The 13,944-nt window shown below is 43.3% G+C and overlaps 1 protein-coding gene across 1 annotated transcript in view; it reads left to right on the forward strand.

Moving 5' to 3' along the window:
- The window catches only part of ITPKA (inositol-trisphosphate 3-kinase A), a 39,341-nt gene that overhangs the window by 15,666 nt on the left and 9,731 nt on the right, over nucleotides 1-13,944 (forward strand). The window contains exons 2-4 of the mRNA XM_005029154.6: nucleotides 8,830-8,926; nucleotides 10,800-11,013; nucleotides 12,704-12,908. Coding sequence (XP_005029211.2) covers nucleotides 8,830-8,926; nucleotides 10,800-11,013; nucleotides 12,704-12,908 — 516 coding nt within the window. The remainder of the gene's footprint in view (nucleotides 1-8,829; nucleotides 8,927-10,799; nucleotides 11,014-12,703; nucleotides 12,909-13,944) is intronic.

The following is a 13,944-nucleotide window of genomic DNA, read 5'->3' on the forward strand; positions in this document are numbered from 1 at the left end:
TCTGAGCAAGGCACAAGCTGTCCAGGTGGAGATGATGGGCCTGTTAATGCCAACAGCGGACACTTGAGTGTCCCTCAAAACATCATTTGTTGGCTTATTAAGATAAAACCTGACTTTCAGTTATAACTGTACTGTCCCATACGACATCAACTTTTACAGAATCTCTGAATGAAAAAGTGAATGAAAACCTTGTGACAGTGCTGCTTCAAAGCCATCTAATTCATTGACCGTTTTGCCTTTTGGCCTTGGAATGACACAGAGATAGTAAATATTTTACTACTTAATGATGAGAAGCAAAATGCTGGTGTTGATTCCTACAGATCCGTCATCTTGGTGCTGTTGGTAGAATGGCAAGCAATGCTTTTACTTCGTTGTGCTTCATTCGCCCTCTGCTTTGGAGAGGTGCTCCAGAACCCAGCTGTGAAGTGGGATCTTGTGCTGCCAGCATTTCAGCAGTCTGATACTCACCAGTGGTTTCTCTTTCCTTCGCTTCTTCCTCAGCCCAGAGATAGCAAATATCAAACTTACCAGGTATTCTAAAGGGCAGTGAGCCAATGAACGTTTGTGTCTCACTGCATAAAGCATGGCGAGGCATGACAGAGGAGAAAATACAGGAACCTGAGGCTTCTGTCTTGCAGCTTTGTTTCTGCTTATTGCATTAAGTGTTTCTCATGAGTGAAGGATCAGCCCAGCCCGTCTTGCCTGCGGTACAAACAGGAAACGAAAACCTTGCAGTCAGAGGATACACCTGCCAAAGGCTGGCTGAGCAGCTGCGGCCCTCACCCATGGCTGAGCGCAGCGCCGGAAGTGTGGAGGGCTAAGTGCGGGCTGAGCGCCGTTTCTTCACAGAGCTCTGGGGGCTGGATGGTGGAAGAGACAGAGGGAGAGATGAAGGTGTAGTCACAGCGTGCCTGGCAGCCTGATAAGAGGTGCTTATCAGGAAGTTGCTCACGTAGCGTGTGAACTGCCGTTCCTCTGGAGGAGTGTGCATTCTGCCTTGCTGTTGATCATCAGTCTCCTGGGTCCAGCTGGCACCCTGCTGCAGGAAGATCAGCGGATCCTATCAGCAGATACCAGGGTGGTCAAGGCTCCCAAGGAGCCTGGCACGTGGAGGCTGCTCGGCGATTTTCTTGATTGAGGGCAGAGTTAGGCTGTTTGTGTTCCTTGAGTGGCAGCTGACAGCGTTTGAAGTCACGCAGCTGCCCTGGCGGAAGGCCAGTTGCAATGATTTGGACAAATTATCAATTGGTGTTGGTTGGCACAGGGCCTCTCAGTCTGAAGAATGAGTGGTGGTGTTGCACATCAGCTTGGGCACAGACTTCTCAAAGCAGATACTTGTATCTCTGTGTCCCCGGGGCTATCTGGTGGTGGTACACCTCATCCTGGAGCAACATTTTGTTTCCAGGCCTAAATACCTTTTTGTCTGGCAATGAAGGATTGCATGGGGGAGTGCTGTGCAGAGTAGTGCTTATTGCATGGGGAACCTGTTCACTGCCCAGTGACAGAAGAAGACGAAATGTGGTAATAGAGGGGCTAAGTCATTTGCTGTAAGAGCCTCACCCTGTTTTGGGAGCTAAATAAAGTGTTGCACTCAAACTTAGCTATAATGGGTTGTGTGAGTGTTTGCTTAATGCGCTCCTGTCTGGGCTTGCTTGGGGAGATTCTTCTTGTTGACTTGCTCTTTCACCTCCCACCCATTGAGAGCTCAATTCGTGATTCATGTCTGATTCAGCCAAGTGAGTAGTACACTTGGCAGCAAGGAACTCCTTAGTTTAAGGATTCCAGAAATCTTTAACAAGGGGCAAAAGCACAGAAACTGGCTGCTGAAAACAACACAAATGACTTATGTGACGGAACCAGGTTTGTGATTTGTGATGCTTTTGTTTTAGTTGTTATGGACAAATCCTTCACCTTGCATCCCTACACAGAGCCTGTGTGGATATTGAAGCTCTGTTTCTTCCAACAAGTAAGGGAAAAATTAATCAATTCTCAATTTCTCCATTGCAGTATGATGTCTTGTTAGGTCTAAGTTTTTAATCAAGTGCCAAATAATCCTAAGCTTAGGAGTTCTTATGGTTTGGACAACAACAGCAAAGTAATGGAATTTTGAAAGACTGCGATGAAAGGCTTTTAGTAAATGCTTTAGATGGTTTTAAAGAATGCACGTAGGTGTATATATATGCCTGTACATAGTATTAAAAGAGCAAGGATAATTATTAGTTCATTATATTAGGCATAAAAGTATGCATTGCTCCAGGATCTGAATCTAACCAAGTCAGCTGCCTGCCTCTTTCAGGTCTGCAAAAACTACGGTAAGCCTTCACATGAAAGAGCTCAAAACCAGACTCCTTCAGCAGGCAAGTAAGGCTGTAACTGGAATGATACCATGGTGCTCAGCAACTCTCACTATTTATTTATTTTTTTTAATATACATTAAATGACTCAGATCACCAAATCTCTCCATGAAATGAAACTATATGGTTGGCTGTCCCAGAGCCTCACGCTGCTGAAACAGTGAAGCCCCTCGTAACCTTTGAAGCTGGTGGCTGTGAAGCAGCACCCGTGGAAGACCCGTCGGTTTGCAGGGAATTATGCTGTTACTGACTTGTCTTGGTAGTATAATGCGATTCATTGTGGAAGGGTGATCTTTTATACGTTATTCTTATAGTACTGTAGTTATTGATTACATTCCCAGGGAATCGTATCTAATTGAAGAGTAATTGAATTATGCTAGTAATTGCTTTGGTTGTGGTCTGCTCAGAATTTCTTATGGAAGCATTCTATGGCGGCTGCAGTGAGGCAGATGGAAAGCATGGTTTTGTTCAGGCTAGCTTTATTTCAGCAATGTAATAGGGTTAGTAGCTTTGGACCTGTTTCAAGTTACTTGTATGTGTGGGTCCAATATGTCAGGTCAAAGTCAATCCAAGTAGTGATAAACAATACTGAAAATGGTGAACAAATCATAACATATTAATTTCATTTTCCAAGTTAAATGAAATAATTGAGTGAAACAGCATAAAGAATTAAGAAAACAAACTAGGTTTCAAGCTGATTTATTTCGGTTTTAATAAACTAAGGGAAGTAAAACAGTTACGGATTTTGTGGATAATTAACTCAGAGTTTTAAAAACTTCAGAACATTTTATTGAGTTTTTAAGTAAATGTACATACTATAAAATGTAGAACTGAAAGTCATAAACTGTAAAACACACATAGAGTTTAGAGGGAACAAATATTAACAGAGGAGTTTGCAGGATTAAACTCTACCACGTGTTGACACTGCCTATGAGAACTTCGTGTAATCTTACGAACTTTGTGAGGGTTTATTGTATCACTAAGAAATAAAAAAGGGGGTGCTACTGTGTGACTGAGGACGGAAGAAGTAAGAGATGAAGAAAATCACAGAAAAAAAGTGAGCCACAGAGGAGCAAATAGTACGGTACACGGATAACACGGAACTGGCACCCCACGTAGCAGCACTTCCTTTAGCCTGGGGCCCGCTCTAGAAGGTAGTTTCAGCTACTCCTGATGCGTTCTCAGGTGTTACTTTTCCCGTCACTACTGTTAGGGTTACTCTGTCCTATAAGAGGCCAACACCCACCATCTTCTCACATGCTTGCTTACAGAAATACTTTGAAACACGTGTAATAACTTTCTGATAGCTATAGTTTTTTATACTCCTCATAGTCCCTGTGGAGGAACTTTGTTCCTTCTAGGAGTTGGTGAGACACTGAGTAGGCAGTGGCAACCAGCAATACAGATCGAATTTCAGCCCCCATGTCCCAGAGCTGCAGAATTTAGCCTAAATGATGCAAAGACTTTAAGAGAACAGTAGATTATGATGACTGACAATTAAGTATTCTTTCTTTAAAGCCTTTTAAGGAAAAAAAAATTACAAATTTCTCACTATCCTTTTGTTTCTTCCTGTCATAATAGCTCTCTGTAGTCTTGCGTAGGCTTTGTACTAGCACAGAGATAAAAGACAACAGAATCTTGGATAAAGAAACTACTGAAATTGTCCTGGAAAAAGGATCCAGGGGTCACTGTTAACTATTGTATAGCAGAATTTTCATGAGAATTCAATGGTGCAGGCAAGAAACTACCCTTCCACAATGCTGATAAGGGAAAAATTAACTTTTTTCGGGCATTAATAACTTGTTATTTAGGTATACTTTTGTCTTAACTCAATATAGTTTCAAGTATACGTGCTAGTATTATTAGAACTGACCGTTCTTTTTTCCCCCTGAAGAAAAAGGTTTTGTTACCCCTCTCCCATCCCCCCCAACTTGTTTAGATGTACTTGGCATTTGTAATAATTTTAGTTGCTTAATTTGGACTCTGTTCTGCAGATTCCTAAATTACGTTACCTGCTTGTCAGTGCTTGCCTCAGGGTAGTTAGGTGTATTATTTGTTCACGAAACTGAGATCTTTGTTTCTGTTTTTCCTTTTAGTTAAGGGAGAGATTTTATTTTTCTCTCAAGTTTTCTTTATTTTTATATAAAAATAATTTTTCTTTATTTTTATTTTTACTTTTCTCTCTATTTTTTTCTCAAACAACGGAGGAAGGTTCAGGTCCTGTCTCCTGTTGCCCTGAGGCATGAGAGTAGATCTCTTCTCCCTGGGGGATGTAGTATATGCTCAGTGAGAGATTTCAGTTGTTCTATGCAGCCCTAAGAACAGCAACAACTAAGAACAAAACCACACAAAATCGGGAATACCCTCAGTGGTCTCCAAATGCCTATTCACGAGTTTGACTGTTAGGATGCTATAGCCCTTGTCCTGAAATAGTGTGAGGGTTTCAGGAAGATTAATTCTTGTGCACAGTGAGGGCTGAGCCAAAACCCCCCAGAGCAGAAGAAAGTGCTCCTGGCGAGTGCAGTGGGTTTTGCTCAGCCGTGTCCTACTGGTGCATCGAGGCAGGATCATGCTTCTGCATGCCAGTAGCATAGGAAGTTGTGCTCTCATCATGAGAACAGACCTGGAGGAGGCTGCACACCCAGGAACCAGTGGCTCTCAGTTGCTGCTCATCTTTCCTGCTCCTTAGTAGGATAACCATCATGGCAACCCCTACCTGTACTGAGGGTTGAATAAGCTGGAGACACTGCATTTGCCCAGCATCTTGTTCATGCATGTCAGTAACATGCAACACCATGTCTACCACACCCGCTGCATGGAAATACAATTTTCTTCAGTGCTCTGCTTCAAATTCAAAAGAGTAATCCTGATAACATACTAGTGGCAGATTCCAAGCCGCAATCCTCTGAATGCCTTGTGGCTCTGCTGCAGGAACTAGTTCTTCCATTCTGTTCCACTGGGTTTTTACTCTTTCGCTGCCTAGACGCTGCTCTAGCGGCACAGCCTGTCACACACCCCTTGGCAGAAAGCTGGCTTTTGTCGTCTTCGGCATCCCACACCTCCTAGTTCTCAGGGAGATAGATACACGTAATGTGTCAGCTGCAGTTCACATCCAGTAATTTATGCGCTTAATCTACCAATGTTAATGTTTCTCGGGTTTGCCTTCTGGAGTGGCTTTCTTTTTGCTATTGGAAAATTCTTGAGTCTATTGATCTTAAGAGGCATATAAAACAGCATCAGTGATGTCAGCGATGTCTGATTCTGGCAATTTTAATACAGAGATATCTGAACTTGCCCTGTATGCGTATAAATAGCATAAAACACTGAATGGGAATCTGGAAGAAAGGGCTGAGAGAAACCCAGTGAGAGTAAAAGACTGAGGAAGACGGAGCAAGAGTCTAGGAGAAAGGGGGCCTGAGGGAAATCTGGACTGCAAATACACACGAGCAATGGCATTAGTCCTATTTGCCATGGTAGCATGAAGCAGTGATTTGAAAAGCACATAATACCACTGCTAACAAAGAGGAAAAGATCTTGCTTTAGAAATAGATGTGAGAAAGATTCCTCCCACAGCAGGCGCACAAAGTTTTCATCTTCCCACTCACGCCAGTGCTCCAACAGCATGCAGCCCTGTTTGCATCCTGGCAATTTGCATCCTGAGCTGGTTGAGGTTGGGGACTGAAAGATGCAGCAGGGCAGAGTGCGTCTGCTGAACCTCTGTCCATGGCAGTGTGCTCCACTGGGTGGGTCTGGAAGTGATTCTTTCATCCTAGCTTGAGCCTTGCACTTTCCCTGTCTTAGGGGAAGAATGTTTGGGAAGAGATTTCAAAAATAAATAAATAAATTAAAAAAAACACTGACAAATTTTTTCCTAATTTTTTTATTGTGTGAGTGGCTTAAGCATATTCATCTGAGGCAGCTGTAACCTAAGCAGTCAAATTCCACTTGAGCTGGGGTTGAATTTGGCCCATTGTCTCTCCTTCACACCCACAGTACAAATAAAATCTGCAGCTTCTGAGGGCTAGGTGGGAGGGAGGGGGTGGGAAAGCCACTAGAGTGTGGTGGTGCACTGACAGCTGACATGCATTCCTTGAAAACCTGTGCTTCTCATCACTTCTGGGTAGAGCAGCATGGCAAATCATTGGGAGACACGATACGCTATGTTAGGAGTGGGACACTGTTGCGAGTATAGGATCTTTACGGGAGTTTACGGGAGGGATATAGAGTGCTGTTGATCCTGGCGTGGGGAGCCAGCAATGCAATCCTGAAAATCAGACTGGAATCTCTGAAAACTTAAATTTTGGCAGAACTTACAGTCAAAGGGATCACTTCAACTCCAAATTATGTTTACTTTCAATTGTTCTGTAAATAACTTTGGGCCCTGCCTGTCTGGAGCAGAAACAGAGCAGAGTGGACTGAAGGACTTCTGCTGTCAGCTAAATCTGGTGAATAGACTATACAAAAGTCATTTTTAATCTTTTCTACTTGAACAACAATATTGACATGTTTCTTTCTTCCAGAAAGAGGCTAGGGACACTTACAAGTGGTGTGCAAGAGCTGCTTTCATCCTCACGGTGTAGCAGGTAGCCCTGTGATAGAGCTAAGCTGCTGGTTAGCAGCGCACAGTAGCAATTTGGAATGGCTTGAGGCAAATAATACAGAATATGAAATCCCCTGCAGGGCCCTTTAAAGCTGCAGAAGGGATGTATTAAACTAGGGTTTAGCTAGTGCTGTCTGGGGAGTTGCAGTAAGCGCAACCAAGTCTTCTGTGATGCATGATTCTTAAGCATCCAAGGCTTTCTTTTCTTGCTTTCTCTCACTAGCATGGTATGTCTAGAAAAGCACTATTGCTGCATGGGACACTTGTATCAGACCAACAGGGATTTCAGCTTGAACTGCTTTCAAAACCAAGCTATGTTAAACAGGATCTTATTTCAGAATAAACATGTCCATATGGAGATTATGTTGTTATGTCACATCAAATTGCAGTATAATTTAAAACTTTCACGTGAAAATAAATCCCCAAAGGAAAGATCAGTTGCATCTGTGAGTTCACATATCCTCTTGGTGTGTTCGAGGCCTCACAGGGTTTCACCCTCACATGGTGACCAACACTGCTAGATGTAACCGTATAAGAAACCTGGTGTAATTGATCAAATTTGGGGAAGGGTGACCAGGTCAAAATGTGATCTGGAGAGCAACCTTTTGCCTGTGTCTCTTTACCTGCAATTTCACTTCACGTCTTTCACTGCTGCAGAAACACAGTGTAAAATACAGTAAAAATAAGGTATTTGAAGCATCTAGTTCATCACGTTGATATTCCTGCTAGAGAAGACATACTTGTTTTGTAGGTGATTTTTTTTCAGGTGTTCAGCAGCGACCTAAACTCTGTTTTAGTGAAATCAATGCCTCCCATTGGTTTTGATAATGCCTGCTTAGGCCATTGATAAGCACTTCTGTAAATCCAGCCTAACTTCCAGCTGTACTTGATCTCAGCACAGAAAACCTCAGCACTAAACTATTTTGCACAACTATTGCACACCATTATCAGCTCCACAGGGTACTGTGTCCTAGCACTAGCAGACAAGCCTGCCTTTGTTGTTCGTAACTCACTCTGGGGTCCTTCAGCACGTAATGTACACGCTAGCAGGCTGTGGTTCATACTTGCCCAAGTTTCATTGCCAAAGCATGAGACTCCTTCACTTTCCAATTGTATTATTTTCACCTTTCTGCCGTTGTGATGGAGCACTCAGCTGCGGTTTGGGAGCAGCTGTTCTGTTTCCCTGTCTGCCTGGAGCGCTACCCAGACAGCTGCACTGTGGGACAGCCAAGGTGGCCAGAGCTATGCCCAGCTTCGTTAAAAAGTAACAGGGTTGGGTAAGAGGGGAGGGAGCAGCAAAATCTATGACCTGGAATAGATTCTACAGCTTCCTGGCAGTGAGTGCTCCAAAGGAACTGAGTGAGCTCCAAGCCTGATTGGAGATGCGTTTACTATGGATCTGACACAGTGAGACTCCCTTGCTGCCTTGGTGAAAGCTGTTAGTCGTGAGGGGATGCTGAAGGCCTCTGGGAAAGGAAGTATTGCTGACAGCAGCAAACTGCTCGTGTCTCATGGCAACTTAAACATGCGTAAGTGTAGGTTCGCCGTCTGGTCTCGGCATGACTCAGACACGGAGAGGGTCAGGTGTGGCTCAGAACAGGCGTGTGACGTGCAGTATAGTGTGCTTTTTTTTCTTTTCTTCCAGGTAGCTTTCTTGTGGATGGTAGGACAGTATGTTTAACTATGTGTCTGTTCCTGGTTTTATGAGCATATTTTTCCAGTGATGATCGTAGTGTTTGTTTTGTGGTTCTGCTTTTGAGCACTTAGCAAATTATGCAGGAACAATTCAGTGTGCGTGAAGCTAGGTGGTAGGTTTATGGCATGTCAGGATTTCAGATTTTGCCCAATTTAACATTTCTTTTTTCTGCATTCCAGAAAAAGGCATGGAATACCATTAAAACCATGGTGAACTTACCAGTGATCAGCCCCTTCAAGAAACGCTACTCATGGGTACAGCTGGCTGGGCATACAGGTGAGATGAATATAATATCCTCACTGGGTTTGACTCTGGAATGTAGTATGGGATCATCTTTATTGACCAAGTAGCCGATATGTTAGCTCCCTAGCGGGAAGGATCACTGTATTTGCCTTTTTGTGCCTCAGCAATGACAAGGACAGGGTTTCTAGTACCAACCTCAAACCTTCCATGTGAATGTAAGGCCTTGGGAGAAGAATAAATATGGTGACAACTGACTTGATGGCCAGGTGTTTGCCTAGTGAGGCTTGTCATTATTCACTGTGTGCGTGCAAGGAGCAGCTCAGTCAGCTAAGTCTAATTTTGCGTCAGTGGAACTTAACAAGTGTGCTCCTCATGTAAGATTAGTTTCATTGTTAAGATTAAAAAAAAATCACATGCAAAAAAAACAAGAAACCAAAGAGAAGTCATTAGGCTTGCTTCTCTCATGCTTCATTTAATTCCTATGTAGCCTTTGTTCCTAAAGTGCTAGTGCGGGGTTTATTAGTACACATGTGGGCAGGCACCTACGCTGCATCGTGCTTTAATGCAGTACCTGAACCACCTCTTTATATGCTAATGCACTAATATGGTGCATTGCAACGCCGTGCAGAGAGATTTATTTCGTCCTAGAAATGGAGTAGCTGCATGTGCACAGTGGTGTTGGTGGGACTACCGTGTAGCACACAGTGCCAAGACAACCCAGCCCTACTGCAGTTTCCATCGGTGTGTGTGGGGTTGGCTCGGTCTCTGTAGAATGGTGCGGTGGGCACATAATCATAACCCTTCTGGGGGCTTGTATAGGGTGGAAGAGGAGAGCTAAGAAATTATCAGAATCTGATTAGGAGAGAGCACTCTGGTTTGCGTTAGTTTTCTGTGGTTGCATTTAGTCCACCATTTTTGCAGCTGTTCTCTGGTATGACAAGTTCTTTCTGAAGTAAAACCTGGGCCATCACCACCCTAGCCCTTGTGCTGAGGCAGTGCTAGTTCTAGGATTTGTTGACAAGGAACCAGTTTGCAGTGGCCGAAGGATCCTGCTGTGATAGGAGTGCAGTGCTAGCCACAGGTTTAATCAGGCCCTACTTTGGGGCCTATTTTATGTCGTGTAGAATAAAGGGTACCTCTGAATGAAATGAGTACTTTTCTCAGATGTTATTGGCAGGCTGCAGGACAGGAGAGCACCTTCTGTAGCTGGAGTGTGATTGCTGCCAATCTCGGCCTGTGCAGACTCTGTCCTTTGTACTGCATGTCATTCGGACCCAGGGCTGTAAAAACAATTGCACTGCAGGCTCTACCTGCAGATTAGCAGGGCTCCCCAGAGCAGACGCAGTGCCTGAGGGTACGCGCATGTGCAGTCACAGCGTGTGTGTAGAAAGGGCACTGCTTGGCTTCTGGCCTGTTGGAGGCTGTTTAATGATCGCTGACCGCACCGCTTTTGTACGTACACACTCAGCACGTATATCGTATGCAAGGATTAAGGACAAAGCCAACGCTGTCAGTGGTATGCAGCTTTAAAATACCCTGTCAGAGCATTAGTGAAGTCTGGCCTGTGGCTTTTTCCTGTGCATTTTAATGAGTATAGCAATGTTTGATATCCTAACAAAGAGTTTAGCATGGAGAAGAATAAAAAAATGGCCCGGAGCAGCTGCACTCCTTAAAGCTATAAATACTGATACGGGAACATAATCAAATGGACTTTCACAGTTTCACAGCTAATGGCTGTGTTTGTCCGCAGTGTTTTATTTTTCGAGAAGCATGTTATCTTTTTTGTTCAGGGAAAACCTTTATCTGGTGTCGTGCTGCTGAGGTAGATGAGGCAGAAGTAGTGGGGGAAGGCGTTTTTCCCTTTTGCAAGTCAGGCTTTTCAGCATGTGTTTGATTTTCTTTTTAGGAAGTTTCAAGGCAGCTGATAGCGGGAAGATTCTCAAACGCTTCTCAGAGAATGAAAAGGAGTGTTTTGAGCGGCTGATGAAAGACCCGCTACGCTCCTGCGTCCCTTGCTTCCATGGGGTGGTGGAGAGAGATGGAGAGAGCTACATTCAGTTGGATGACCTACTTACTGATTTTGAAGGGCCGTGTGTGATGGACTGTAAGATGGGGATCAGGTGAGACATGAAAGAGAATTTGCTTTCTAACCTGAATGCATTTGAAGGAAGTAAAAGGAGGGGTCATGTGGTTGTGTTTTGTCTGGAGGAGCTTAGTAACTGTTTTAGAGCACTGAAATTCAGTCCAGACAACCTGCTGTTGGTTTGGCAATTGGCTTGGACAACCTGAGGAGAGTCATGTCCTACTGGTGCCTGATTGTACCTGGATTCTGGCAACTGAGTGACCTATAGGCTCAAAAATGACCCACATCAAGATATTTTCAAAAGGGATTTTGGATGAGGTTTCTCTAAAATGGCCTGAAAATACACGGGGAAAAATGACATCATTTGCTCACTGCCAGTTCATTTAATCTTTGTGTATGCAGTGACTCAAAAAATGCCACCAAGAGTAATTCCTGTCTGCAAATGTGAATGACTGAATACCAGTGAGAGAGCCCATTTCCAAAGCTTGAGTGAGTCTTCAGTCATGCTGATCTTCTCAGTAGAGGTGTTATCATTTGCCCAGTACTGACTGTGTTGTTCCCTGCTCTCACATCTGCATGATGCTATCATCTTGTTCTCCAGATTCTCACTTTCCTTAGCTTCTCTTTTTTCCTTATGCATGATTGAGAAGAAAAACTCAAAAATGTTACCTAAGCATGACAAATAGAGAAGGAATCTGTTGAGAGCCTGAAGTAGCAGTACAGAGAGGTAGAAATTGTCATGTAGTAATCTTTTGGGTGCCAAGTCAGATGCTCAGTTAGTGAGATAAATGAAATACTCAACTTACAGGAGTGCAGATAAGCCTTTTCAAACAGATGTAGATCCTTAAGTGAGCTGCCTACTAAATCAGAGTAGAAATGTGTAGTGCTGGTATACCCAGAAGAAAGAGGAGAAAGGTTTGTCAGTAGTACATTATTGTATTCAAAGTAGTTGACATTCAGATAATGGGCGACAGCAACTCTTAAACAACCCTGTTTATTTTACATCGTGGTGAAGAAAGCACACTCCAGGCACTTCATAAAGTGCAAGCTTTGTGAAGAGAGGCAAGCTTTAGGAGTCCAGTGAACACTGAGAACATGGATAGTGCCTTTGTAATGGCTGCCAGGTTAAAAGGTTTCCTTAAAGGGTTTCCTTCCCTTCCCTAGTTGCTTCTTTGTGTTTGGAGCTACAGTTCCTCAGATAGATAATCTGCTTTATTCTTTCCCTTTTATTATATGAGGAGCAATTCTGTCCTTCTGTCTGATACATCATGCAAACCTTAATTGCTTTCTGAGGCCTGATGAAAAAATAGCACGTAACTGAAGTTTTTCTCAAGGAGAGAGAAGACAGTAAGACTTAACAGGCCTCTTAGCTTTTGATTTCATTGCAAGTCATCTCTCTTAAGTGTCTTCTGAAAATACAGTTGTATGTCATGACAGAATAGGTTTCAGCTTTCTCTCATTCTGTAAGCAGGACATCACAATAGCAAGTAACAGTAAGTAAAGATATAGTTGGAACAGAAGTGAGTGACAAATCTGGATGCCCTCTACGGTTTCCCTAAAGAAGCCTGTGCAGTTGTGAGTCCACGCTTTTTAGTTTCCTTATAGGAAAAACTGGGATAATGATAATACTTCTCTGGCTGACCTCTCCTGAGGCCAGTTTATTACAAGCTATAAAAAGAAAGGTTTGAAAGTCATTGCAGCTTTGTTGGGATGTGATGTTTTTGCAGGACATACCTGGAAGAGGAGCTGACTAAAGCCCGTGAGAAACCAAAGCTGCGTAAGGACATGTACAAGAAAATGATTGAAGTGGATCCTCTTGCTCCCACAGCTGAGGAGAATGCCCAGCATGCTGTCACCAAGCCCCGATACATGCAGTGGCGGGAAACAATCAGCTCTAGTGCCAACCTGGGCTTCAGAATCGAAGGGATTAAGGTAATAATTATCCTTTTGCCTGTTCTTGGTGACTGAACTTTGATATGTTGATTAATTAAAACACGAGTGTGCATCAGTAGCTGGGTTTTCCTAAGGATTACATAAAAACGCATTAATTGAATCCATAGAGTTCAATGTTTTGTGGCTTTAAAGCATCAATTGTAATTGTAGCAGAGTAGTGTCAAGGAAGTTGAGCATCAAATGTGTATCAGCCATACTTGGCTCAACCACAGAGAAGTTGCAGGAAGAAGCCATGCAGGTACACAGTGTATATACAATGACAATCAAACTTGTAAGGAAGAATTCAGAACTGATTAAGTAACTGCCTCTCCTCATGTAATATTTTTTGTTAGTCTAGAAATATGCGTATTTATTCCAAGTGAATCACAGTAAGGAGGCTTTGTTCCAGTTATGCTTATTCGCAAGGCATGTTAAAACATTAGCTAGATATTCTTAGGATAGAGGAAACCCCTTTTACTTTTAAGTACGTGACATTATCCAGTATAGATGGGCTGAAATAAAGCCAGAAAAAAAAAAAAAAAAAAACAGAGATAAAATTTATCCATCAACAAAATTCATCTGCTGTTCTTAATGGATGAGTTTGTGTCCCTAGACCATTCCTAGGATACTACCTTACAGACACAGAAGAGCCTTTGCCATGTTCTTTCCTACCTGTTAATTCTTTATATTTGTTGTGCCCTGTGGCAATAGCAGGTACCTATCCAGAAGCCCTTAGGACCTACACTTAGAATATCAGCAACCTCACAAAGTTACTTGGATGTAACAAGTGCCTTCTGCTTGCATGGGTCTGTCACGGCTAGCCTGTGCTTGGGTTCTGATAGCGGGATTCCTGTAGCAGCACAGGGCAGGGTGAGGGCTGCCCAAACCTGCCTCAGCCCTGGATGAATGCTTGCTAGCTGAGGCCCGTGGCAATGGCTGTGAAGATGTTAGCGTGGGTTACCCTGTGTGATTTCAGGACGGTCATCAGAGCACAGCTGTGCCCACTGTCAGCATATATGTTTAACTTAGGTATGTT

Source organism: Anas platyrhynchos, chromosome 5, assembly GCF_047663525.1.
Source record: "Anas platyrhynchos isolate ZD024472 breed Pekin duck chromosome 5, IASCAAS_PekinDuck_T2T, whole genome shotgun sequence".
Classification (NCBI taxonomy): Eukaryota; Metazoa; Chordata; class Aves; order Anseriformes; family Anatidae; genus Anas; species Anas platyrhynchos.